Here is a 26369-nt window from a genome sequence, read left to right as displayed (position 1 = left end):
GGGACTGCAGAACAGTGTATATAGTCCTCGGAATTGCACAACGTGCACATGACTGCAGTGCCCAAGCTCAGCGGGTCACACGCCAAGGGTGCAATTTGAGCCTCACCTCCCTCTTTCTGGCAGCTGTCACGTGGGGTCACACTCGTGCCACTTTGTGTAGCTGCTTCTGGCAATCTGACAGCAGCATGTCACATGAGCGGTGAGACTCAATCGCCCAGGTTACAGAGACAGCCTGGTAATCCTTCTCCTTAAACCCAGCAACTCCTCTCTTGAAGCCCTTTGATATTAATCCCTGAGTAAGAGGCAGGCTTTTCAAACGTGAACTGAAAAGCATTTCAAACCTCAAACCCAAGTTCCGGGAGAGCTCTGCCTGACTGTCCTTTACTCCCTGGCCAGGCCCCGAGCTCAGGTTCTTGCGATTCCCTGGCCCAGCTGATAGTGTTACTAACGCATCAAACAAGAGCAGGTGGAAGAGGGTTAGGAGCTAGCGATGCCAGCTCCAGACGAAGCAGGTACCAATGCTCAGCTTCGCCGTTACAGCTTCGAAATAGAACCTCCTGGCCACAGCAGTCGCCGGTTAAGGAGGAAGGCTGGGCTTGTAGTTAATGCACAGGACTGAGCAGTGAGAGACCTGGGTTTATTTCAGGCTCTGTCCCACTTAGCAAGCTTCGATTTCTCTGTGCCTCGGTGTCCCGATCGGCAAAGACCCCACGGCCCAGGAAGGCCAGGTGTGGGACAAGGCTGGCTGAATGTCCGCAGAGATCTCTGAGGGAAGTGCTAGAGGAACGCAAAGCAGTGTTACCTGGCTCCTACCAGCATCGAGTTGGACAGAGGCCCTCTCAGCTGTACCAGGAACAGCACTCCCTATTTCGCTGAGCAAGGCGTGGTCCTTGCTCACTAAGGCAATGAGCCCCCTGGCACGGCATCTCGGGTTCTGCTCTGCAACGAAGGTGGCTTTTGCTCTGCCCTGTTTCAGTTGAGACTACAGGAAGGAGAACAAGCTGGCACCAGAGCCCAGGGGCTGGACAGGTGTAGATGGAATCGGGGTCATTCACTAACTCCAACCAGAAGCCACATCTTGGCAGCCTACTCTGTTCTTTAAGTGGCTCAGCTTGTGCGAGATTAGCCAAGAGACATGGAATGGTGCACACTGGCCAGGAGAGACGAGAGGTCACACCCAGCACCTGTAGCTAGGATTGACCCCACAATGGGACAGCTGGTGCAGGGAGCCCACTGGCTTCCACGCAATCTGACTCCGCCCCGCAAACTCCACCGGATGCAGTTCACACTGAAGTAGTTGTATAGAGTTAAGATCGTCACTGCTAGAACTTTGCATTTCCAGAGCACCTTTTATCCAAGGATCTCAATGTGCATTTGTGACGCCTAGCACTACAAATAGCTTCCTTGAGAGGTCCGAATTAAACCCATTTCAGAGGCAGGGAAACTGAGCCACAGGGGTGAAGCAACTGGTGTTAGGGCAGTAGCAGAGAATTCATTGCTTGTCAGTACTACCTTAAGCCACTCTATCGTCCAATTACATCCCCATCCTTCCAGTTTTCTTTAACAGACCATGAGTGAGGCTCTTGCTTCTCTATGGTGAGACTGCTAGAAAAGGGAAAGAGAGGTCTCCCTCCATAGGTCTGAGGCCAAAAAGCTCTTTCCCTAGCCAACAAGCCAAGGCTTTTGCTCTTCTGAAAACCATGCTGGCCAAGAGATAACAAGTCACAGGTGGGAGCTGATGGCAGGATACACACTGACCTGTCTGTCTGAGCAGGAGATGGTTTAGGGTTCTGGCCTCTCTGCCGATCTTGTTTGGGTGAAGAGATTCTCCCAGCAGGTTTCCTATCGCGAGGACCTATTGCAGAATGTAAAGACAAAAGGTTTTAGCCCTCGCATGACCCATGGAGTGTTACCAGATCGCACAGCGCCATTTTAAACAGAGCCTTTCCCTAGACGGGCTAGGCTGCATCAGGGAACGGAAAGGTCCAGCTGCAACTCCCTCAGCTCTGCAAAGAGACACGGCACTCGTGAGGAATAAAAGTAACCTAGGAGCGTGTGATGCACAAAGCTTTGCCCTCTCGCCCTCCCCCGGGAACTGCAGCAAGCGCTATGCCCTGTGCCTTCCAGACTGAGATCCTTCCATTGGCTCGCAAGCCCCCGGGACATCTTTATGTTTGCCTGGGAACGGCATGCATGCCTACAGTGCTATATACAAATGAATCGTGAGGAGAGGTGAAGCAACACAGTTTTGTTGTACTCAGGCAGTATGTCCGGTGCATTCTCCTTTGCGGGCAGTCAGGCACTGGGAGGGTTAGAACAGCAGTGCTTATTAGCCTGGCATTCCCACGTCCATCCAACAATCCAAGAACTAGGCTAAAACGGCTATCTTTGCTTCACAGCTGGCTGAAGGCATGAATATCTGCTCTAGCTGCACTGTCTCACTGAGTCCTAGTGATCTTAAACCTAGCCGAATCCTCCAAGCCACTTTTCAGTACTGGGATGGGACAGGGTTATTAGCACTCGAAGGATTTTTGCTGGCTCCAAGCCACAGTCAACGTAATACGCCTATGGTGAGAGCTCAGGGAAAACGTCATCACGTGTCACAGCCTGCTTCTGTACAACACTCAAGGCAAAGCTGCAACACCTCCACCATTGCCTGCTTCTTTGTTTTGCATTAGCAACAGCCAAGGCTGAAAGAAAGCAGGGTAATAGCTGGTTATCCGACAGGTTGCATCTACAGGGCCCTAACCGCTATAAAGGTGCTAATGGACAAGTATACGAAGAGCTAGGTTTCAGTGCCAGCAAGTTACAAGAGACAGGAAAGAGACTGGAGCCCTGGTGTATTTTTATTACAGTCCCAGCCTAGATTTTGTCACACACAAGTGGATGGAAGTGAGGGAAGTATCTGTTTCACAGGATTTAAGTGGGGTTAATACTATATTCCGGCCCCTCAACCTTCTGTGCCCCCCTTTAAAGCCTGGGGCAACACCACGAGCGGGGAGAGAGCTGGAGACGTGGCGGTTTCTAAAACCGGCCGACTCAAACAGCCGCATCAATAACAGGCAGCGAGCGGACGGCAGGCCTGTGTACGATGAACGTTTCCCCAGGACTCCCGGGAGACTAAAGCACGGTACTCCATCCTTGGTCTTCGCTGACAGGAAGTGGGGGATTTTACAGCTAGTAACTGAGGCAAGATAATTATCTTGTTGTAAAATCTGAAGCGGAGACCAGGCACTGATAGCCACAAGGTAGCCGGGGAGGCCAGCGCTATACTCGCCCCCGGGGTTCACCTCGCAGTAAATGAAAGTTCCTCCTCCCCACTATGTTTTGCCAGCGGGAGAGCACGGCAAACACCCCCTGTTTTTATTGGAGAAGACACAGCCCCGGTTTGGAAGGGGGTGTGCCAGAGGAGAGGTTCATTTCTCCAGCTACTGGAGGCAAAGGCACCGATCCCTTGGACTCTAACCTGCTGACAGCCCCATGACCAAATGACCTCCCCTAGCAGTATGGGGCAGCAGTTTAACTGCTGCCCGCAGAGCTGCATTCAGGCCATGCCAGAGAGCATTTACCCTATCGCTGCATCTCTCAGATTCCTCACCTCGGTCAGGTGACAGGTTAACCCGTTTGGCTGGAGGAGAGCCCTGTCTGTCTTTGTCTGCTGGCTCGTATCTCTTCCTGCTTCCTTTGTCAGCCGCCTGAAATGGAAGGAAACAGATGATAGATCCGGATACATATATATCCCTTAGGGAGGAAACTGAGGTAGCTGGGCGCTTTTCCTTTGTTGTGGGCATCGCAAGGCTCCCGCGCCAGCAACACACACTGCCCCAGTACTTAAGGAGGTTTCCTTGAAGCAGGCTGGTAAACTGCCTCCCCGCGTACTTGAACAGCAAAGTGATCCCTTGGAGTCACGTGCCATTACAATGAACAGGAACAGCTCTTAGAGGTCAGACTGCGTTTCTGCTAACGGGGCATTTTACATCCAACCGCAAGAATAAAAAAGCTGCATTTTGTCCAGTCTCTCTTGGCTTGGCTCAGGATGATGACACGAGTATTAACAAGATCTACAGGGCCATGTTTTTCTCTAGGACATGTCCCAACACAAGGGGGGGGGGAGTCTACCACCACATTATGTGATGTTGCAGGGTCTGTGTAACATTTAGTAAGTCATTTATCGTGTCCCCTTCACCAGAGAGGAGCCTAGCTTGCTTAACGAGCTAGCTGTCGGAATCCCATCACACACAACACTCCTCACTGCAGTTGAGGGAGGAGAAGTAGAGGGAACGTTGCAAGCAGAATTCAGGATAGTAGAAAATGACCACTCCAATTGAAATTATCCAGGTCACTTGCGCTACCTCCCTCCTCCAGCATGAAGCACCATGAGGATGAACCACCACATGTGGTTGGGATCTTGACCGTGCTTCTCAGCCAAAGGACGGCTACCTCTAGGAGCACATTTTCTCCAAACGGCATGCTGGGGTATCAGGCCCAGCACTAACTAGGAGGGAGTCACACCTAATGAGCCACCAACTCCACCTTCTGCAACCCCCAGGACAGTCCTTTGGGGTCTCCACATTCATGCACTGACCCATTTTAATCCTTTTCAGGGATCACTTTTAGAGCCAGCCAGGCTAAGGAGAGCTCATTCTCAAGGCAGGCTCAGCACCCTTACGCAACAAGAGTCAAGCCCCTAGAGATCATGCTTCCATTGGCTGCAGGTTGGCGAGGCTCAGACAGAGGCAGGAGAAGCTGCAGTGAAAGGCACCACATGCGACCCTGCCTAGCTCAGGAGATCTCACGCTGAGATCTCAGGCCAAGGTGCTATATGGCCACAGGCCTAAAGAATGTGGCTCAGGGAAAGCGGGCAACAGCCCCTGATGGGGTAGGAGGAATGTGCCCCAGGGAAGCTTCTGACACAGCCAGAAGTCAAGACATCGTGTACGCTGCCCAACAGGTTCTGTCATTTGCCCGCTTTCCATAATCAGGAGAACTTCAGAAGCAATTGCAGACATACCCAGCAGAGCTCTCCTCAGCAAGAGGGCAGCAAACTCTCCTCCACAGGCCAGAGAGCCAGCAATGGTCCCTTCCTCCCCCGGCTCTGAAAAGCCCACCGAGAGCAGTCACCCCACCTCTCACCTTATTCAACAGCGTCAGTTTGATCTCTTTGTGGGCACTGAAGCCCCCCTGCTGAGGCTGGGGCAGCGGGGGCTGCTGGGGTGGGAGCAGCTGCTGCGATTTACTCGCTTGTGTGGGTTTTGTTGATTTCAGGGGCTGGGCAGGCACCTCCCGTTTCCGTTTCTCCTCTTTAACGCTGTCTTCTTTTTTCGATTTTCCTGCTGAAACCAGAATCCCAGTGTCAGCGACGCGCAATAAATCCTGCCCTGCCTTTTAAAAAAAGGCTCAAAGGATGGAAGGCGCTGCAGGGACCCATTCTGGTTAGCAAAGCCGACGGCGCCCAGATTAAAACCGGTAGGAAGCCAGAATTCCCCAGGGGAGAATAGTTAACATATCAGCAGACAAGGAATGAGAAGCTCTTGCATCAGACTGTGATGGGGTCTTGAATGAGCAAATGGGGAGTTTGAGAGGAAATAACAGTCCCCCAGGAAGAGAGAGCTCCACTGGCTCGTCATCTCAGGAGGGTGAGAGTGAAAACAGGATGGGCAATGGCAGGATGATGGGGGAGCGTGCACCAAAGCACACCCAGGGTTCGTGAGGAAGGGAAGACCCCTTCTCAGACAGGCAGCCGAGCAGACATGGACAACGGCACAGAAATGATGCGTAAGTATTCCCGTTCAAGCTCGTCACCTCTGCCTTCTCAGCACTTGTCCAGGGTGAAGCCTTTGGACTCTCCCAGTCTATATCAAACCAGAGTTGCTCCCCACGCTTTTATCTACCTCCATGTAATGGGTTCCATGCTGTTTGCCATATCACCAAGTGAGCTCTCTGCAGATCTTGCCCCACCCCGTTCCCTCATTCTCAGGATACCTCTACCTTTCTTCTGCTGGGCTGGGGTCAGGGATCGGGAACTGGCTGAGGACACTGGACTGGCCAGATCAGCGTACATGTCTTCTGAGTCCGCACTGCGTATGGAACTGCTACTGGAGGAGGCACTAGAGACAGAGGAGACACTGCTCACGCTCAGGGACCTGGAAAACAGACACACACACTCACAATCTCTGACAGCGGAGAACACCGCGAGGCTGTCTAGAATTCACACAAGCGCCTTCTCCCTAACTCCCACACCACACCAGAGGAGCCATCACAAGGGCTGCAAAGGGGGAGTGGTACTCATGACGAGATGAGAAGGTTGTCTGCATCTCCTGAGGCAGGGATGACATCACCCCCTCAAACGTGTTGTCAGATGCAAGACGACAAAAACCTTCAGTGTAATATTATACTCAGAGACAGTTATACAGCTTATTCATCCATAGATATCAATAAAGCTAGAACTAGGGTGAGCCCTGGACTACACATTTCAGTGATACAGTTCAGGTCAAGAGTTTCCCCATATCATTCATGCTGCCTGATATACAAGTTGCCTGATACTTATTTACCAAGGAAGCTTTAAAAGACATGGATTCTCCAAGCCAGGAGTTCAAGAACTACATCCCAGAGGACACCAAGTTCCCTTTTTGAAGCACCACAAGACCACAGAGATGGGAAGAACAGCACAGGGGAGGTGGTATTGCCGAGGGGAAGTTGGCCCACAAGATGGATGCTGTGTGATGACATGTTCCGCACAATTAAAATGCTGGAGAACTACTACTGTATTTTTTTGATGCAGACTTTGTACTTTGCACTGGACCAGATAAAGATAAGATAGATCAAAGGTTTGGTGTTAGGGACTATCCCAGGGAAATTCAGGGGAGGGCACCAGGGCTGCCCAGAGGATTCAGGGGACCTGGGACAAAGCAATTTCGGGGGCCCCTTCTATAAAAAAAAGTTGCAATACTAAAGAATATTATATTCTCGTAGGGGCCCCTGCGGTGCCCAGGTCCTGGGACAAATTGCCCCACTTGCCCCCCCGTCCCCTCTGGGTGGCCCTGGAGGACACATCACTTTAAAACAAACCACAAGCTCACAACTCAACAGTACCATGACAGAAGTGAGCTGTTAGAGGCGGCAGTGATGACCTGGTAACCCAGGGATAGAATTTCATCTCCAAAGGAGGGTGTGGCTACAGAATTGTGTCAGCAGTCTGTTTTCATTCAGTACATTATTTCCTATGTTCAAAAAGTGCTTTGGTCCTGGAGTATCAGTGGGCAGAGTACTCTGACCGTGTCATGCACACAAAGATTTCACACTGCTGGGTAAAGCAGCACGGTAGTAAATATTAAGCCAGCTCTGTTGATGTTTCAGCAGGAATACCAGCACTCACTGTCCATCTCTGCCTTCACACCCTATCTGTGCTGTCTACAGTAAGCGTCACGAGGCAGGGATCTTACTTGCAAATACCTGTAAAGCAGCAGGCTCATCATTTGGTGCTGTGTAAGTAAGTAGACATTTGAAATCCTAAACATAAACTTTACAGTGGGTTGAGTTACAAAGAGAGCACCTGAGAGGCAGACTCACCCCTAGCCTCTCACATCAGCCTCTGGAGGGTCTAATGAATCAGACAAACATTTAATAAACATGCTTAAATTCCTGGGGGGAAAAAATGTAGCCATTCAACCTTGTGGCTCTGCAGTGTACAGAGGTGTGAATTGGCTCTGATTTGAATCACATTCTGTTCCATTCTATAAAGGTTCAGACACCACACCCATCATACTACCCAAGGGCTTAAGAACTTTAGATAGAAAAAAAATGGTGCAGCTGCTTACAGGGTTTCAGAAAGACTCTTGTGTATGAACAGGCTTCACAAGTTAATCTAAATATGCTTTTGAAGGGGATTCATTTCAGGACTATCAGAATTTGTTAGTCACTGGGCTTTGTAGGGAGCTAACAGACACAGCACACCCATTCGCTTCAAAGAATTGAATGGTGTCTTGGGGTGAAATGCGTATCGGGAACCATTCTTGCAACCTTATTTGCCATTCACAGCGCAAACCACCACCACTAGACAGATCTATTAGATGCTTTCTGATCAAGCAGTGCTGACATGCCAGGCATCAACCCTAAAGAGATCCAACAGTGAGATTTAGAGAAAAGTTTAGAACAGCAGCATTGTGTAACATGAATGCCTATTACCTTAGAAAAAGAAACACCCTGGAATTTTTATTTACAACAGCAAGGTAAATGTTCAATTAAGATTTGAAAACAGGGAGAGAAGAGGCTTCAGCCCCACGGTAGAGTGAAAATGGATAATTCAGGGCACATTGACGATAATTTCATTCTTTCCTAGAATAAGCAACATGGCAGCTGTTAACATTGTTTTCATTTTTCAGAATTTAAGACTCATTTATATACTTCGAGCAAATGAATCTACATTGCAGGCAACCACCTTACAAGCAGGTGCATGCAGTGCAAGGAAAAACGCTCAAACGTGCCAAGTGCAACACTTACACATAATCTGAGTCTGTCAACCTTGATGATACAGTGTGAAACAGTGCTTTACCTGGATTTTCTGGACCCAGATGGGGAGGGGGAAACTGAGGCAGACGTTGATCGGGAATGAGATCTGGAGAGAGACCGAGACAAGGACCTAGATCGGGAACTGGAGCCGCTATAGCTGCTGGCACTGCCACTGATGCTGCCACTTATAGTCCGCCTGCAACACAGATCAAAAGAACCCATTCTCATCTGATTCTACTCAGCAATAAAGCAGGGTTGCTTTTTGTGCATTTGATCAATGGTGAGCAAGAGGCTTCCAATGCAGTTATTTGCAAACATTGACTGACACTAGATCATACAGCAGAGAATTCTGTTTTGTCAATCAAACAGATTTCCCTGTCCTGGCCACGCATCCCCACTTCTGAACAGCAGATATTTCGTGAAAGACTGAATGATGCTGGTTAGAGCCGGACACAGAACAGCACCTCTGTCCTGTCCTAGTGCATCAGTAGCGAATGTTTCCTAAAAACAAAGGTGTAAAGTGCACAAGATTGTGGGGCTGGCTTGTAGCGTGAACTATAGAAATATCAAACTCATCTCTCATTACTTAAAGTTTGGGGTGATGAGCTAATTGGAACCGATCTTCTAAATTAGGGACAGTTTATTTCCTTTTCCTTCTGCGAACACTGACACCCATAACAGTCACATAAGGGATCACGCAGTGTCTAAGGACTCCTAAGAGTAACTGGGTCCAATAACCCACTTTTCTAAGGGGAGAGGAATCCTAGCAACCAATCTTCAGGTTTAGAGACAGAAGTAACTCAAACTTTCCAGTACTGTTCTCGTGTCACTATTGAGGAACAAGGGGAACAGCTCCATTCAAAGCTAAGAATTGCCTAGGAAGCTTGTAATTGAAAGGAAAATAGGATTATGGCATAAGACTTTATTTTTATTGATTTAAAACACCAGGATCTAAGAAAACTATTGTTTGTCCTCAAAGGACACATCGATTTTGCTAGGTCTGAGGGACGTTCCACATTTTTGAAGTCACATTTTCTTCTGGGTTGGCGCAGTAGAAATCTTCTCTTGACGCTATTAAGCATCTGGTGCAGGCCAATACCCAAGTCTGCAGCCCCGAGTCCTTCCCTCCCTTTACTTCATTATGGAGCATGACCCTCTGGATTCAACATAGGTCTGAGCTTCTGTTGCTTCCTCAATGGCTGGACTAACCAATCAGCTGCTCTACAATGTGTGTTTTCCCTATGAGAGTTTCCTGTTGGTGCGATTCAAGGATTCCACCTGCTGTTCTCATTCAACAGGTCTTGAGAGAGATCAGCCTGGGTTTTTTATTGCACGCAAGTAATACGTTCTGCTCCTTTTCCGATTCCCCTGCTATCCCAGGGAACAGATTTCTCCTTTAAGTCAGAGTGAGTTCTTGGTTAATTCCTTAATTAGCAATTACCCGGCTCTTCATTTGTACGCATGATCAAATCCCTCTGCCTAGGTTCTCCTACCTCCTGGGTGGAGTCCTTGTTTGACGTTCCTTCCTTCTTGCCTCTCTATTATCCACTGGTTTGGCTGGCTCTGGTACAGCTGTTGCAACTTTAGTCAATGGTGGTGGGACTGGAAGGGCAGCTACTTTCTTCACAGACTTCTCACTGCAAAGTTAAAATGGAGTTTTGATACTCTCGCGTATGATCAAACACCACGGGCATGTAACACGGGGATTTTCAGAAGCAACATATTTCCCACTACTGAAACATTATACAATTCCTGTTCCTACGGCCTTTTGGAAAAGTCAACGTAAACCATATTTCACAGAAATATTCTGACACTACAAAGCCCCTTAACGAGGGCAGCTTATTGCATTCTAATGTGAAAGATTTTTTAAAGAGATCAACTATTATATAAACAGTGTTATGGTGACAGCCTACTCCAGCAGTTTACAGTCCACAAGTTCCCCTTGGAATTAGTTACTTATGATACGCAGATATCTGAACCAAACTTCTCCTTACAAGTTTTGGGTCAGACTTTAAAGTTAGACACACAGAACTAACTTGTGTGCAAATAACTGATTCACTTACCTGTAGTGGACGTTTGCATGCTAAGGTTGGTGCAAATGTATGCATCCATTTGTGCATGCCTCATTTTGAAACTCTGACCCTAGACTTTTAGTCTTGCATTTTACAGTGTGCAGTGGTATATTACCACAAAAAATAGTATATTTGTGCATTGCCTTTAAGCTTTTCTACTGAACATACCAAATAGGAAAGGGGTCATTTCAGCACATTTCCAGCATTACTCTTCTTCAGACCCATGATGAGCCAATCACTTACATAATAGTTGGCTATGGTCCAGCATTCACTCTGATAGTGATGTCACACCCATTATTAACCGGGGTGGAGCTGGCTGGCTGCAAAGGCTGTTAGTTTCCCCTTTTGCTACCTATTTCATAGTCTTATTTTATAACCTGCAGAACACAAATATTAAATATGTGCCATGTTCCACAGGGAAAAGAAAAGGTGCCATTTTAGGTAGCTGGAGGGTTGCAATGCTGTTCAGCAGAAGATGCAATATTAGCAGAAGAGTACATATAAAGGCATGACTCCACATGGGACCCAATCCATAGAAGGCACGTCATGGGCTCAGGAAAGTGAGTAAATACTGAATTAGAAAGGGGCTGAAGTAGTCATGTGCCCTGCTGGAGCATTCAGCCCGACCTCCAAGTTGTAACTTTTGGAAAAATTTCCATGTCACCTTTAAAAACAATGACCTTAGTATACAGCAGAGAAACATTCCCCAGGATAACCACGTGTACTATGTTAGTGTGACAGAAGTGTGTGAAATATGAAATATAGGCCTATTAAAAAAAGAGCACAAGGGGTGACAAGCTACTAAACAAATATTTAAGTTTACATATCTATTGTGCTTGTGTTAATTCATGCTCAACATTGCAAAACAGACACACCTTAACTGTACACAGCTATATTTCCTCTCGCTAGTTTAATGATATGTATAATACACACTAGCTTTAGTCACATGCTTTGTATCATGGAAACCCTTCTACAAGAGTGTCATTCAGATTTCATATCTGTACACACCCAATTTACAAATCAGTGTGTGTGTGTACATATGTGCCATTTACATATACCCATACGCGTAGCTTGTGTACATGAACTATTAATACAGTTGAGGGACTGCCATTTTTGCAACCCTACCCCTATGAGATAATTAAGAGAACACAATTAATCAAAGACTTAAACACAAGTGTCAATCGATACAAACAACATTCTGTATTTACAGTTTTCAGTAGGGTGGTTGATTTCAGAACCAAAGATCAGAATCATATCCCGGGACCCTTTAAGGGCCAAGGTGAAACTACAGTTCTAGGGCTTTCCTACACCATCTCTTCCAAGTAGACAAGAAATCTTACCCTTTTCCAGCAGGTGGTGCAGGCTCCCCTTTAGCTTTCACAAGCGCTTTGTGTGGAGATGGTGTTGGGGAAGGAGAAGGGGAAGATGAGAAGGATCGTGACCTGGACAGTTAAAAAAAAAAAAAAGATTAGCTCTGGGAGGAAGAGAAGGGGTACATCATTCAACTCAGTCCCTGGGATCGCAGAAAGGTTCTCTCACTTGTGGTCTCCAGGCCTTTCAGGTGTATGGAGTACCCTCTTCTTATTTGTACCTTCTCCGTCCGTGGGTTAGGTGGCTGTATTGCACTGGCTACTTCTAGTGGGACTAAACTTGTTCTCTTAGTGTCATACCTGCCCTCCGCTCTAGATGCCAGGATGGGAGATAGGAATTCTGAGGGAAAACTGGATGTTAGCCAGAAAGTGACTAGCTCTAAGCTATTCCATATTAATGTTTGGGTCCAAGCCCTCTATACTCCACTACAGGCTTCAGGTCCACAGGCAGGTACACCAAATGGTTTTTTATTAAGAGAGAAACTAGAGACTAGATCATGCTTGCAAGTGTGAATTCTATTTCAAGTCCTACGTATTCCTGCTCTGGCCCAGACACTCCAAATGCAATCTACTGTCACTTAGATAGGAGCAAAAAGACTTTGGAAAAAAATGGGATGGATCAAGCACTTGCAATTTCCTGAAATGTTAGGGGAACAATCAAGCAGAGTATATCAAAGCCAAGAGAGCCAAGTGCAGAAGTTATTTCCTGGACTGGCACTGACAGAGTCAAGTGACCTGCTGGTACCATGGGGTGCTATAACTGACAATGATTGCAGCTGATAAATGAGTCACCTTACTACCAGGATTGAAAGTCTCTTGCAGCCTAACACTTCCCAGGGCCAGAAGACTAGTTTGTTTACACAACTTTTTCTTCAGATACCAAATGATCTTGGGAATATAGCTGGGAGTTTCATCACTTCCTCGCACAGTAGCAGCAGCCACGTTAAATGCGTCAGACTGATTGGTACTGTACAGGATGGCAGTGTTCTGCAACAAACAGAGGGCGAAGCACAGGGGAGGAAAGTGAAAAGTTAATTCCCCTTTCCTCCCGTTCTCCTATAAGTGCTTGTGTCTATAGAGCAATTCCTTAATTGGGCAAAGAAGCTGGCTCAAATGACATACTGCACACTTGTATTTTCAGTTCAATCCACTCTGAGGTTACATACGATTTCAACCCTAAAGAGGTGCCCAGGATGGGAGCAATTCCTCCTCCTATTTCCATTCCTGATTTGGGGAACTATCCTCGCCCTCGCTCAGTTTAGGCGAGTGGCAAACTAATAAATATGCCGGCATTCTAACAGCACTAAGGCACAGAAGTGTCATTTCAAAATATCAAAACATCTTTAAGACAAAGTTGCACAGGCTGGTTCCTGTCAAAGATTCCTCCTCTTTAAAGGGAAATTCCAGTGCAGGATGAAAGAGCATAATAAATAAAATAAATAATAATAATAATAATACCACCTAGCTATGATATAGCACTTTTTATCAGTAGATCTCAATGCATTTCACAATCTTTAATGTATTCCTCCTCATAACACCCCTGTAAAGAGCTAATCATTGAAAAACTCAGGGGCGTGATTTTCTAAGCCAGGCATATGCAACTGCACAATTACCACCACTGGACCGGAAAACCAGATATTTGCATGCACGAATGTACTGACAGATATAACTGGCCATCTGAGTGCATAAATACCTAATCACAGATGCAACCCCAGCAACTGTGTGTGTGCACAATGGGTGTACAGTTGCAAACCCACAGTGCAGAAGAGGCAGGCTTTTAAACAGCAAATAAATAAAATAGTACCCTTATATGATGCAGAATAGGGCTAAATCAGCTTCTCTATTTAAAAACAGTGGGGGGGGAAACAGATTTTAAAAATGGTTTATTGTCACTATCATATAAAAAGTTGGTTAATTTAAACAGTAACTAAACCAACTAACATTAAAAAGTTATAGAGGAATCTAGTTAACAACTTTGCAAGACTTTCATTTCCATGTCTTTTAAACAGTGAAAATGATTCTTTCAGACCTACTGTGTATGAAGGGGAGGTATAGAAAGTATCAGTGGGAAAGAAGCAATAAACAGCAGCGTCCATAGAGAGAACACCAGGCCCATCCACTGAATGGAGCTATTTGGTGAGAAAATTTTAAACACTGTTTTGAAATACAGGCAGCACATGGTCTGTAATTATTCCAGTATTTTAGTTCCCAGTAATTATCTTTATATTCTGATCTTGCTGTTTAAGATCATCATTGGTTTGACCATTTTTGTTTCAGATACTGGTTTTGTATCTGCTTTTAATACCTGAGTAACACAAAGAAAAGATTTTAAAACTAAGCACCCTATTTATTTATTTTGGAGAGTAGAGGAAAGTTGCAGCTGTTGCATTAGAAGCCAGAGAAACAGTACCTGGATCTGCTGCCTGAGAAAGAACTGTGTCTGGAAGAGTGACTAGAGTAGGAGCTGTAGGAAGAGGATCTGGAACGAGACCGTGAAGAACCAGAACCAGAATAGGAGGATGAGCGAGAAGACGACCTGGAAGAAAAAGATTAACAACTCATTTTGGGGAAAACAAATTTCTCATTTTCAGTGCTTAGTTTCAGGGACTCTCCTGAACAAAATTCAAACCTCTCATCCCCATCTTCAAGACCAATCCAGGGGCATGTTACCCTATAGATCTATAATCTCTCTCCCTGCACCCCACACCCCTCATTTCCTCCTTCGATGGAGAGAGCTCTCTTGCCACCACCACACCAGCCATCTGGAACAGGCTGATCACCTTCCTCTGCCTACGTGACTCTCCATCCCTTTTTGGCAAAAGGCAGCTCAGAATCCAGCTCTTCGATATGGTCTTCAACCATGTCACCACCAGCTTGTTCCCCGGTGGGCCAGGATGGCCTGACCACTGCTGATCTGAGGGGGGGGGGAGGAATCCAGGGAATGCAGCAGTTCTTAAGACAAAGGTATGTTGGGATTTATCTTACCAGCGTTTTATCCCCGTTTCCGACCCAAATCGTATCGGTTTGGCGTGCTTTGTGTATCTCAAGGGCGCTTGAGGTCCTTTTTCTTTTTGGGAACCCAAAGTTCAGTCTTTAAAGGGAGGCAGGCTCAAGCTTGTGCCCAAACTCTCCCTGATTCAGTACCTGCTTTCTATGGGGCTGTTCTGTCCTCTACGGCTCTGTTCGAGTCTCCATGCTCCCAGCTTTTACCAGACTCTCCTTCAGCCGTGCGAGCACGCCCTTCCTATCGCCAACCCTCCCGCTGCTACCCCTGGAGTGAGCTAGGTCTGATTTATATGGGCCACAGACCCCACCCCCCAGGAGCCTTTGCAAGGATTAGTGATTAGAGCCAGCTGAACCTCATTCAAGTTCTAATTTCCTGGGGTAGTCCACTACCTACAGCTGCTTCTTGGAAGACTTCCCCTTGCTCCCAATGACAGTTCACTGTCGCAACCCACTAAGCTGTAACTAGGGCGACCAGATGTCCCGATTTTATAGGGACAGTCCTGATTTTGGGGTCTTTTTCTTATATAGGCTCCTATTACCCCCCACCCGCTGTCCTGTCTGGTCACCTTAGCTGTAACCCACGTGCCCCACACCAGCATTTACAATTACCAGTGCTCCAAGCTTCTCCTGTTACCACCTGCTTGCACCCCATTCCTACTGCTATACAGGTCTAGGACGGTACATGGGAATATTAAATTGTTCTCTAACAGACCAGCAAGACTCGCAAGTGCCTGTTGAAATGGCTGCTATATTGGACAGGTAATCATATCACAGGGATAATCCAAGGGAGGGTCACGTGTTAGCTCTCCCTCCGTCTCCCCTGCTTCCATTTACCTGGAAGAACCAGAGGCAGATGCCGATGACGCAGAGGTTTTCCGGCGTCTGCGCGCACGGCTGGGAGAGGCAGACATTCCAAGTTTCTTCTTAGGTGACTTGGATCGGCGCCAGGGGTCCTTCCATTCATCTGCTCTCTTGGACTGAGAGCCGGTGGTTGTAGTTGTCTCCTTTTCCTTCTTTGGTGGCTCAGGCTGACGGCTGGAAAATACACATGTTTTTAACTACCTGGGATTCTCCCGCATGTATAAATATCTTCCAAGTGGTAATACAACGTAAAACTTGATGGCAGGGGAGACATTCATTTCTCATGTTCATCTGTTTCACGGCTGCAGCCCCAGGCTCAGTCCGACAGGACTTTTGTACAGCAATTACACAGAACGCGGCTCATTTAGGACAGGTATGCAGAGCAGTATTAGGCTTTTGTTCCATCCCTCCATATAGCATTACTGTCCATTTCCAGTGCCACTCTTTGATATACGCTATTTAATGCAAGGTGAGTGGTGGACATGGTGATAAACCATGACTTGACCTAGGTTTTCACACTGCGTCCATCACCATATCTGAGCATCTGACCGTGACCCTCTGCATTTATTCCTGAGACTTTGCTGACCACTGCCGGGCCTGTTATTTGTATTTTGATAGCTCTGGGTGGTTGCCATTTTGTTAGGTCTAGTACAGATGCATAATATGAGTCAGTTCTTGCTCCAAAGAGCTTACAATCTAAACCAACAAATCAGAGGACAGAAGAAAGGAGGCATTATCCTCTTTTTACAGATGGGAAATAGAGGCACAAAGGGTATGGCTACGCTGCAATTAAAATCCTGCGGCTGGCCCATGCCAGCTGACTTGGGCTGACGGAGCTCGGGCTGCAGGGCTGTTTAATTGCAGTGTAGACGTCCGGGCTCAGGCTGGAGCCCAGGCTCTAGGACCTACGAGGTGGGAGGGTCCCAGAGTTCTGGCTGCGGCCCGAATGGAACTAAACAGTCCCGCAGTCCGAGTCAGCTGGCATGGGCCAGCCGCGGCTGTCTAATTGCAGTGTAGACATACCTAAAGTGACTTGCCCCAGGGTCCCAGGTGAAGTCTGTTGGCCCAGTTGTCTCCCAGGTGGCTTGGGAGATAGCAAGGTGATGCTGGTTGTGTGTAATCTCCGGTGGAAGATCTACCACTTCATAACTGAATTTAGTCTACCGAGAATCTTATTTTAAAAACTGTCCAGGGATTGCTATGTCTCAGAGGCCAAGGTGCCAAGATTACCGAAGATCTCAACTCAAGGGTGTTTCACCCTTCTACAGCAGTCTAACCCCCACTCTCAAGAGCTTTTTGAAAGAAACCGCCCACCGAATTCTCAAAAGACATGAAGTCACTGACTCCAGGTTCTGTTTCATCAGAGACAGCACAGCCTCCACACTACACACTGAGCATGAGCTTGGACTGAGTACGCCCAAGAAAGCATAACCTATTGCCTAGATTGATACAGTGCTTTCTCCCTGCTTACACTTCCTGGAGAGGGTTTTTGCCTGGGAAAAAATAAATCACAACAGGAAGCCTGGTTTCTGTATATGCTTCAGTTATTGACTCAGCAGTGAGCATACAACCAGGCGAATGCCAAGGGGGAAATGATGCTTCTGTGAGGACATTTCCATGGTTAGTCTTTCCTCAAGAGCTACCTGCTTACTCAACATCTAGCAACACCCGGCAAACTGGTTCAACACTCTACCGTCAACTAGTCCTGGCTCTGGTCCAGTTAATATCCTGCAGGGATATCTGACAGCCAGCATTCAAAACTATGCTAACAGGCTACAAAAACTCTTACCAGACTATGGACACTCCTGTTTCTCAGGTCTACTTCAGCCCACGCTTGTTCAACAGCTACATCTCAACTACACCCGGCCTTTCTTTAAATGAAAGCCGTTCTTGTTATTGAGGCTGGTAGCCCATGTGACCTACCCTGCTGTGTTTTCAAGTGGATTTACATACATGCAAGACGCCATGTAGTCCATGGTGGTGTTGGCATGTAGGCAGTGAAGAGAAATAAAAGAAGCCAGCTCTTAGCTGCTTCAAGAGGGTTTCTGACTCATCTCAGACTGCTGCTGGCACGTGATGTGAAGAAAGATGACCGCAGCAGGGAAAGACTCTAGGTGCACAGTGACTGGTGAATGGAGAGCAAGCAATCAGAGACAGGGTAGCTTGCACGGGATTTTAGACTTATTTGATCTAAGCTTCAGTGTCTTTTGCAGCTTTATGCCTCATAGGGCACAGAGATACCACACCGAACGGGAACTACATGTCTGCTTGCAATAAAGTAGTCAGCATGAACCTTGACCATGCACTCTGATAGTAACTCCTCTCTCCAGTATACCGCCCGCATAAGGTGCTCTGTGTCTATGAACTAGCTCTGTATCCTAAACATGTGGACATTAATGTGTTCACTACTGAAACATCCAGCATGGCAATGCTGCTGTTCCACTATGAAAACACTTCCATGATTAGGAGGTTTGTTCCGCTCCACTGGAAATCTGTGTGCTAACTATTAACGCTCCGTCTTGCTGCTTTGCTGCTGGGGATAGGGTGAAAGACAATGGAGGATGGCTCATACTTCTCATTAAGCCATAATTCAGTTAACCAATTTATCAGCCTGTGGATTCCTTCAGATTAGCCCTATTCAAAATGAAAAGCGCCTGGAAAGCAGAATGTACTTCATTTGCATGTACAGTGTATGGAGCTTAACGTAGTAAAGGAGCGCCTCTACAGCATCTTTCAGTTTGTAGTACTTAATAAAACAGGATTTATTCATCAATATCAACGTTCCAAAAAAATCTATTCTCCCCCTACCGAAGTGAAGCCCCTGCTGAGGCGGAACGCAGAGGTTGCTTAGAAGCACACAGCCAAGTGCCAGTATAACAACTCAGTTTAAGAAGTCTGTTCCAACTGATGCTGCACGAGGTTATTAAGGAACCAGAACATAATTAACCAAATTAGAATTTGGCCAGGACATACAAGGACAAACCCTTCTTTTGCAAAAAAGCATTCTGAAATCTTGAGTGACCTCAAGTAGCGAGGGCCTCAATTTTCTACCTGATCCGAAATATGAAACCTCTAAGTAAAGAAGCACCCTGGGAAGCCTCAATGTACAGATTAGAAGGCCCCCTCATTCTTTTTGAGTAAGGAATTGACTTCAGGTAGATTGTTATCAGGCACTCCAACCAATGTAAGAGTGCTTATACAAGGCGGCCGCTCAGATTTAACTACATCAATTAAACTGAGTTAAATTAGGACAGCTGTCCAGGGAAGACAAGGCCTGAGAAACAGGTGAACCTAAAATCAGACAAGGTGGGGGAAATATCATCATTTTTTGGTGGTGAGCGACAAGCTTTCTAGCGTACGTAGAGCTCGTCTTCGAGTCTTGGCCCTGGTCTATACTGCAAACTTAGGTGGGTCTAACTACATCGCTCGGGGCTAGCCTACACTTACAGTGCTGCAGGGACGCAGCTGCCCTGCTGTAGCGCGGAGTGAAGATGCAATCTACACCAATGGGAGAAGTTCTCTTGTTGGCGTAGGAACACCACCTCCCTGAGAGGTGGTAGCTGTGTTGACGGGAGAAGCCCTCCCATGGACATAGCACTTTCTACACCAGGGGTTAGGTTGCCATAACTACATCACTCAGGGTGTGGATTTTCCATGCCCCTGAGCGAGGTAGTTATACGACATAAGTTGGTAGCGTAAACCAAGCCTCGGGGGTGATATGGTGTTTGTGTCTTTTATCATTTTTCAGTCTGAGTTCAATCGAGTGCATAGCGATTGTCTGGTTTCACCCACCTAGTTGCTATTGGGGCATTTAGTGCACTGGATGAGGTACACCACAAGTTGTGATTGGTATGTGCAGGACTCATAGATCTTGAAAGGTGTTGTGGTGTGTGGTGTGTGTGTGTGTGTTGATTACTGTAGCAGTGGAGATATGCCTGCAGGTTTTGCAGCTGTTGTTCTGGTAGTGTCTGGTGGTACTTTGAGTTGGTGTGTCCTGGTCTGGGGAGCTTGCTTGTGATGATGAGCTTGGAGAGGTTGGGGGCTTGTTTGAAGGCCAGAAGAGGGGGCTAAGGGAAGATTTCTTTCAGGATGGGGTCTTCATCGAGTATGGGTTGAAGTAGTTTGATGATACCCCGTATGGGTTCCAGTGTGTGTGGGTGGGGGGTAGGTGACAACTATAGGTGTGCGGCTGGAGGAGGTTTTATTTCTGTATTGAAGCACGTTCTCTTGGGATATTTGGGTGGCCTGTTGCATGATGTGATCAACTTCTCTGGTGGAGTGGCCCTGTTTGGTGAAGGCGGTTTTGAGTGTGTTAAGGTGTATCTCGGACTTTCTCCTTGGAGTGCCTGGCTGTAGATAACCGATTTCTTGGTGTGTTTAGGGTAGTTACTGGATCTACGAAAGCAGATGTGGTGATCGTGGGTTTCTTGTATGTAGTTGTCTGTAGAGTTCCATCGTTGAAGCGGATCGCGATATCCAGGAAGCTGGTGCTGGTGTGGCGGAGTTCCAGAGAGAGTTGAACGGAGGGGTGGTGGTCGTTGAATCTGTGGTGGAAATCTATGAGGGAGTTTAGGTCCTTGGTCCAGAGGATGAAAATATCATTGACGTTTCTCAGGTATATCATTGGTTTTGTGGAGCATTTGTGAACCTAAGTAGCAGTCAGAGTCATCTGTTTGGAGTTCACCGCCCAACTGCATTCAGAGAGCTAAATAACAATAGGGAACAATCCTGCACTGTCTGGAGGATGGACTAGAACCAGGTGTCTTAATAGGCCTTTCCCATCTCTAATTTCAACTAATCCCTAAAGTGAGTAGATGTCAGTTGTAGAAACCGGAAGAGACATTAATTTGGAATTTCAAATTGTGGTGATCAAGAAAAGGAATCAGGCTGAGCTTGGCTTTGCCAGGGAAAGAACAAGGAATAAAGCTAACTATGCTGGAAATGCAGTCATGCTGTAGATCACCACTGCACACAGCTTAATCTGCAGCTATCGAACAATCCACTGCTAGGACTTTGTCATTTCATTCCATGAGGAAATTAAAAGAGGAAGTCTGACCTCATGCCCCAAGTTCTCCTCCCAATGTATTTATGCAAATTACTATAAGCATTTCTAATTTATGGCCAGGAAAATAACCTTAGAGAAAGTGCTTCCTTCCCCTCCCCCACACATGACATCAGTCTACCACAGGTCATGCAATCTTATCACACAATACCAAGTGATGTCAATGCAGCTTCAGGGCTATTGTTCTGAAGTGTACCTACATTTTCATTTTTGAAAGAGGAAACTTCACCTTTATTATTTGAAAAGAATTATTTTCTAGCAGGAAAGTAAACTTGTAAAGTGGCATTGACATCAGCACACATTCTCCAGCAATGTACAATGAAATTTTACAGCAGGAAATAAAAACCAAGTACTGTTTGGAAGTGTTTGTTTGAACAGCCTTTAAGGTTTAGTAACTTAAAAAAAACATATAAAATTAAGCTCTGTATATATGTGTATTACCAGACTTTTAAGTCTCTTAGTATGCTATGGGAGATGAAGGACTTCAAATTTGGTGATTTGCATGTGCAATTACTCAGTTCGGGTGCAAGTGTGAAAGTCTGGTCCTTGCAGTGCTATCAATTATAAATGTTAATGTGTCACTGAAACGGATGGGGACAGCTCGCAGCTCTTGGAGCATTTCAGGCCAAGACAGAACGACGTCCATGTTTGGAAGCTTTTCTTCAAACCCACAAAGGGCAAACTTTAAAATTCAATAAAGCAGATGCTTTCATTCTGTAGAGTCTGAATCTCTCACCGAGACTGGCATAAATATATCTAGGAAACGGGACCTGTCTTGCGGGCTGGGTATTTGACACGTTAGAGCTACAGCCTTCTCTGTTGCGGGGGTACAAGTGAAAGTGTCTAGTCACTCTGCCTCATTCTTTACAGTCATTTTATCAGAGCGGCACACATTCTTTCTAGTAATTCCAGCTTTGAACAGCTACTACGAGAAGAATGTACTCCCTTAGGTCCACATTCAAGTCACACAAGCTACTTGCTGATCCCAGCTTATGTTCACAAAAATCTTGTGAAAGTAGGAAGGCTTTACAGGGATGCTAAACGTTAACAAAAGCTACAGTCAATGGAAGCATTTTCACTGAAACCTTTTAAAAAGTTTCATTAATTCTAAAACACCATTTCTCTGCAGCAACATTGCAGCAGTGTGCTAGTGCATGAACTTGACCGTGAGGCAGACTTAATAAAACTGACACTGACTAGCCGGTCTTCCCTGCCCAGGCTAAAATATAAAGTGTCAGAGAAAACAAATAGGAACAAGAAAACATTTAATAAATTATCATTAATATTCTACATTTGTCAAAAATGTGAGATTTTTAAAATGGAGTGGTTAGAAGTTTTTAATCTAGCAGTGCTTTAACACGGCAGCTAAGATCACTCACAAAACAAAAAGGAATGTTAGATGCAAACAGCAGCCTGTCATACTATTTTGTATATTAGGATGAAATCCTGTTACTGACTACAATAAAATATTGTGCTGCATTTCTGAGATAATGCCAGCTGTTATAATACACAGTATCTACCCAGAAAGGACACAAAAGCAATTGAAATCAAACAGCAGTACAGTTGGTTAACCAAGACCTATTAGGAAAGATGACACTGATCGAGGAGCACTGAAAATTATGAACCCTTCTTGCTGAATGCCAGCTCTGACAGGTTGCAACAGCATATGTCTCAGTCCTGAATCACGCTCAGTTTGCATTGTCTTATTTTGAACCACTCCCTTCTGGGATCAGCCCTATTCTAACACTTTCCGGTTTGCACACTGTGGGTGACCAGATGCAACTGCACTGGTTGGTTCTGAACTCGGAAAGTTATACTATTCTCTAATGCACCCACCACAGAGAGTAACCTTCACGATACAAGTTATTTTCATCTCGGATCACAAACTAGCTCAAGATTTCCATAAACGTACAAATACATTTGTATTTTTTTGGGGGTGATAACTGATACTGAAAAAACTCAGGGATTTTTTTTTTGGAGAGGGTGGTGTGGGAAGCTGGGTGGAGGACTTAATTTTTGGCCCTGCAGTACTGAGAAAATTGATATGAGAAGCAAAAGGACACCAGGAGAAATCTATGGCCAGCAGAATTAAGGACAATAAGGAGTTTTTAAAGATACTAGGAACTAAAAGAATCCTGACAATAGTATTGGGTCATTACTAGATGGAAATGGCAGAATTATCATAATGCAGAAAAGGCAGAAGTGTTCAATAAATATTTCTGTTCTGTATTTGGAAAAAACAGATGATCCAGTCATGTCATATACGACGACACTCTTTCCAGTCCACTAGTATCTCAGTAGGATGTTAAACAGCAGCTACAAAAGTTAAACATTTTAAAATCAGCAGGTCCAGATAACTTGCATCCAAGAGTTTTAAAAGAGCTGGCTGGGGAGCTTGCTGGACTGTTAATGTTGATTTTCAGTAAGTCTGGAACCGGGAGAAGTTCCAGAAGATTGAAAGAAAGCTAATAATTTAAAAGAGTGAATGGGATAAGCCTGTATAATTATAGGCCTGTCAGCCTGATGTTGATTCCGGGAAAGATAATGGAGCAGCTGATACAGGACTTGATTAATAAAGAATTAAAGAAGGGTAATATAATTAATGCCAGTCAACATGGATTATGGAAAATGTATTTTGTCAAACTAACTTGATTTTTTTTATGAGACTGCAAGTTTGGTTGATAAAGGTAACAGAGCTGATACTTCTGTAAGCCATTTGACTTGGTAGTGGATGACATTTTAATTAAAAAAATAGAAAGACAAAATGAACATGACACACATTACATGGATTAAAAGTTGGCTGATTGGTCTCAAAATGTAATTGTAAATGGGGAATCATCACTGAACAGGCATTTCTACTGGGGTCCCACAGGGATTGGTTCTTGGCCCTACGCTATTTAACATTTATATTAATGAGCTGGAAGAAAACAAAATCATCACTGCTCAAATTTGCAGATGACACAAAAACTGGAGGACTGGTAAACAATGAAGAGGACAGGTCACTGGTACAGCATGATCTGTATTGCTTGGTAAGATTGGCTCAATCAAACAGTATATGTTTTAATACAGTTAAACGTAAATGTCTACATCTGGGAACAAAGAATGTAGGCCATGCTTACAGGATGGGGAACTCCATCCTGAGAAGCAGTGACTCTGACAAAGATTTGGGAGTTGTGGTGGATAATCAGCTGAATACGAGTCCCAGAGTGACACGCTGTGGCCAAAAGAGCTACGGCAATCTTTGGATGCATAAAAAGGGGAATCTTGAGAAGGAGCAGAGAGGTTATTTTGCCTCTGTATTTGGCACTGGTGTGACTGCTGCCGGAATCCTGTGCCCAGGTCTGGGGTCCACAATTCAAGAAGGATGTTGATAAACTGGAGAGGGTTCAGAGAAGAGCCACGAGAATGATTAAAGCATTAGAAAACCTGCCTGATAGTGATTAAGCTCCTTAAGTCAATCTATTTAGCTAAACAAAGAGAAGGTTAAGGGGTGACTTGATTACAGTCTACAAGTACCTACATGGGGAACAAATATTTTAATAATGGGTTATTTCATCAACTAGAGAAAGATATAACATGATCCAATGGCTGGAAGTTGAAGCTGGACAAATTCAGACTGGAAATAAGATGTAAATATTTTAATGGAGAGAATTATTAACCACTGGAACAATTTACCAATGGTCATGGCAGATTCTCCATCAGTGGCAACTTTTAAATCAATTTTAGAAAAACATCTAATTGCTCTGCTCTAGGAATTATTTTGGGGCAGTTCTCTGACCTGTGCTGTACAGGAGATCAGACTGGATGATCACAATGGCCCCTTCTGGTGCCTTGGACTCTAAGAGGACATTATTCAATATTCGCTTTTACTCTCCATTTTAGAAAAAGGGTTATAACTATCCCTGGTGGTGAAGACTGATGTAACGATTCTCAGCAGCATCTCCATTCTCAACTACTCCCTTTACTGCCAGGAGGGCACTGCACCAGACTCCAATATACTTGAAGTGTCATATTTGTTTACACATTTCTGGCTGTTTGATCTTCAAATCCTCTTCCATCCCTCTCAATTTCCATCTTACATTCTGCTGGTCATAGTTTCTGTTCTGTTCTATTAGCTTCCTTTAGGGAAACTCCTGTGTTAATGCACTGAATGCCATTTACTAGTAATTATAGTTGTCCTTGGTACACCTATGGCAAAGATCCTTACTATTTCAATAGTTACATCATGCTTTCTGGCATGGTCTCTGTGGAACTGGGCTTTCAGAGCTCTTTAGTCACTAATGAGCCAAGGAGAATTATTCACGTTCCAGCTGGAAATGGGAATCTGTTTATTATGCAATGTCCGGCTTCACTGCTGCAGCACCTGCCAGAGTGCTACCTGATGATTGCCTGCATGAGGAATTTCATACAAGCCTGGAACTCCAATAGTCTTCAACTTCAAAAAGCCACGTGACAGAGGGAGGCACTGAATATCAGCAGCCAAGAACTACGAAAGAGGCTGGAATTGCCCACGGGTTGTGATTTAACAAATTAGGGAAAGCACAAGAGTCTATAAATAAACTAAGAGGACAGAATTACTTCCCCTATGAGGGAGAGGCATTCAGGTTAAAGATGAAGCAATTGCTAAGAGGTTACATATTAAACTTTGTAAATGGTTTATTCATAGAATGGTAAAATTAGAAATCAGTTCTATAAATAGCGCTGAGTTATTTGTATGTAATGGAGGTAGGGAGTTGGTGAATTCTTATTGGGGCAGTATCACTAGACGCTAGGTAGAGTTTAAAGGGCTGGCAAAAATGTGTAAATTGAGCAAATTTATATAAATATGCTCATGTTTCAGATTAGAACCACACTTTAAATGTGTGTTGCAAACAGCAGTACACGGTAGCAATGTCCACCTGGGATGTTACTGCACCGCAAGCTAGTGTGCTGTAGTCACACACTGGCTTGCCGAGCAGTCATCTCCTGTGTAAACAATCCCTAGGATGTAAACTGCAGCTTCCTTTATTTTATTTGGTTTCCTGCCTCTCTCTTTCTACTGCCAATAAACCCAAACCCTCGGAAATGTAACAGAGCTAGTGGCTCAAGAGTAGAGTCCAACCAGCAGAAATTGGGGATTTGACTGCTTACATAAGAGTACTTCTAACATGCAGGAGTCTTCAATTGGAGCATTGGAAACAAGATCAAGAGATTCTCAGACACCAGCTTACTGTTAAATATTCCTATTGCTTCACTCCAAATACGTTACCTTATAAAACAGTTATCACCCTTCATTTGAGGGTTTGGTCAGATTTTAAAGCATTAAATTTTACATCTATACTATGTGCAACAATGTAAACAGCACAATAACCACTTCATTTCTAGCATTTGGGGAGGGGATTTGTTTTTGGTTTTAAACCAACCTACAAATGAAGCCAACACAAGTTCCTGTTTGGTTTTCCCCATAACTTCTGGTAGAACCTTTGCTTGACCTTTATCTATGTATTTCTT

At 45.3% G+C, this 26369-nt stretch overlaps 1 protein-coding gene across 1 annotated transcript in view; it reads right to left on the bottom strand.

Annotated features, from left to right (window-relative positions):
• The window catches only part of LOC113409640 (zinc finger CCCH domain-containing protein 18-like), a 60396-nt gene that overhangs the window by 1163 nt on the left and 32864 nt on the right, over positions 1-26369 (bottom strand). The window contains exons 10-18 of the mRNA XM_026663785.2: positions 15791-15991; positions 14361-14486; positions 11921-12022; positions 10002-10145; positions 8552-8704; positions 5989-6143; positions 5134-5333; positions 3599-3695; positions 1759-1855 (exon numbers count right to left, since the gene is read on the bottom strand). Coding sequence (XP_026519570.1) covers positions 1759-1855; positions 3599-3695; positions 5134-5333; positions 5989-6143; positions 8552-8704; positions 10002-10145; positions 11921-12022; positions 14361-14486; positions 15791-15991 — 1275 coding nt within the window. The remainder of the gene's footprint in view (positions 1-1758; positions 1856-3598; positions 3696-5133; positions 5334-5988; positions 6144-8551; positions 8705-10001; positions 10146-11920; positions 12023-14360; positions 14487-15790; positions 15992-26369) is intronic.

The sequence above is a fragment of the Terrapene carolina genome, unplaced genomic scaffold, assembly GCF_002925995.2.
Source record: "Terrapene carolina triunguis isolate 2854851 unplaced genomic scaffold, T_m_triunguis-2.0 Scaffold33911, whole genome shotgun sequence".
In the NCBI taxonomy this organism is placed as follows: domain Eukaryota; kingdom Metazoa; phylum Chordata; order Testudines; family Emydidae; genus Terrapene; species Terrapene triunguis.
This window is presented reverse-complemented; position numbering and strand designations above follow the sequence as displayed.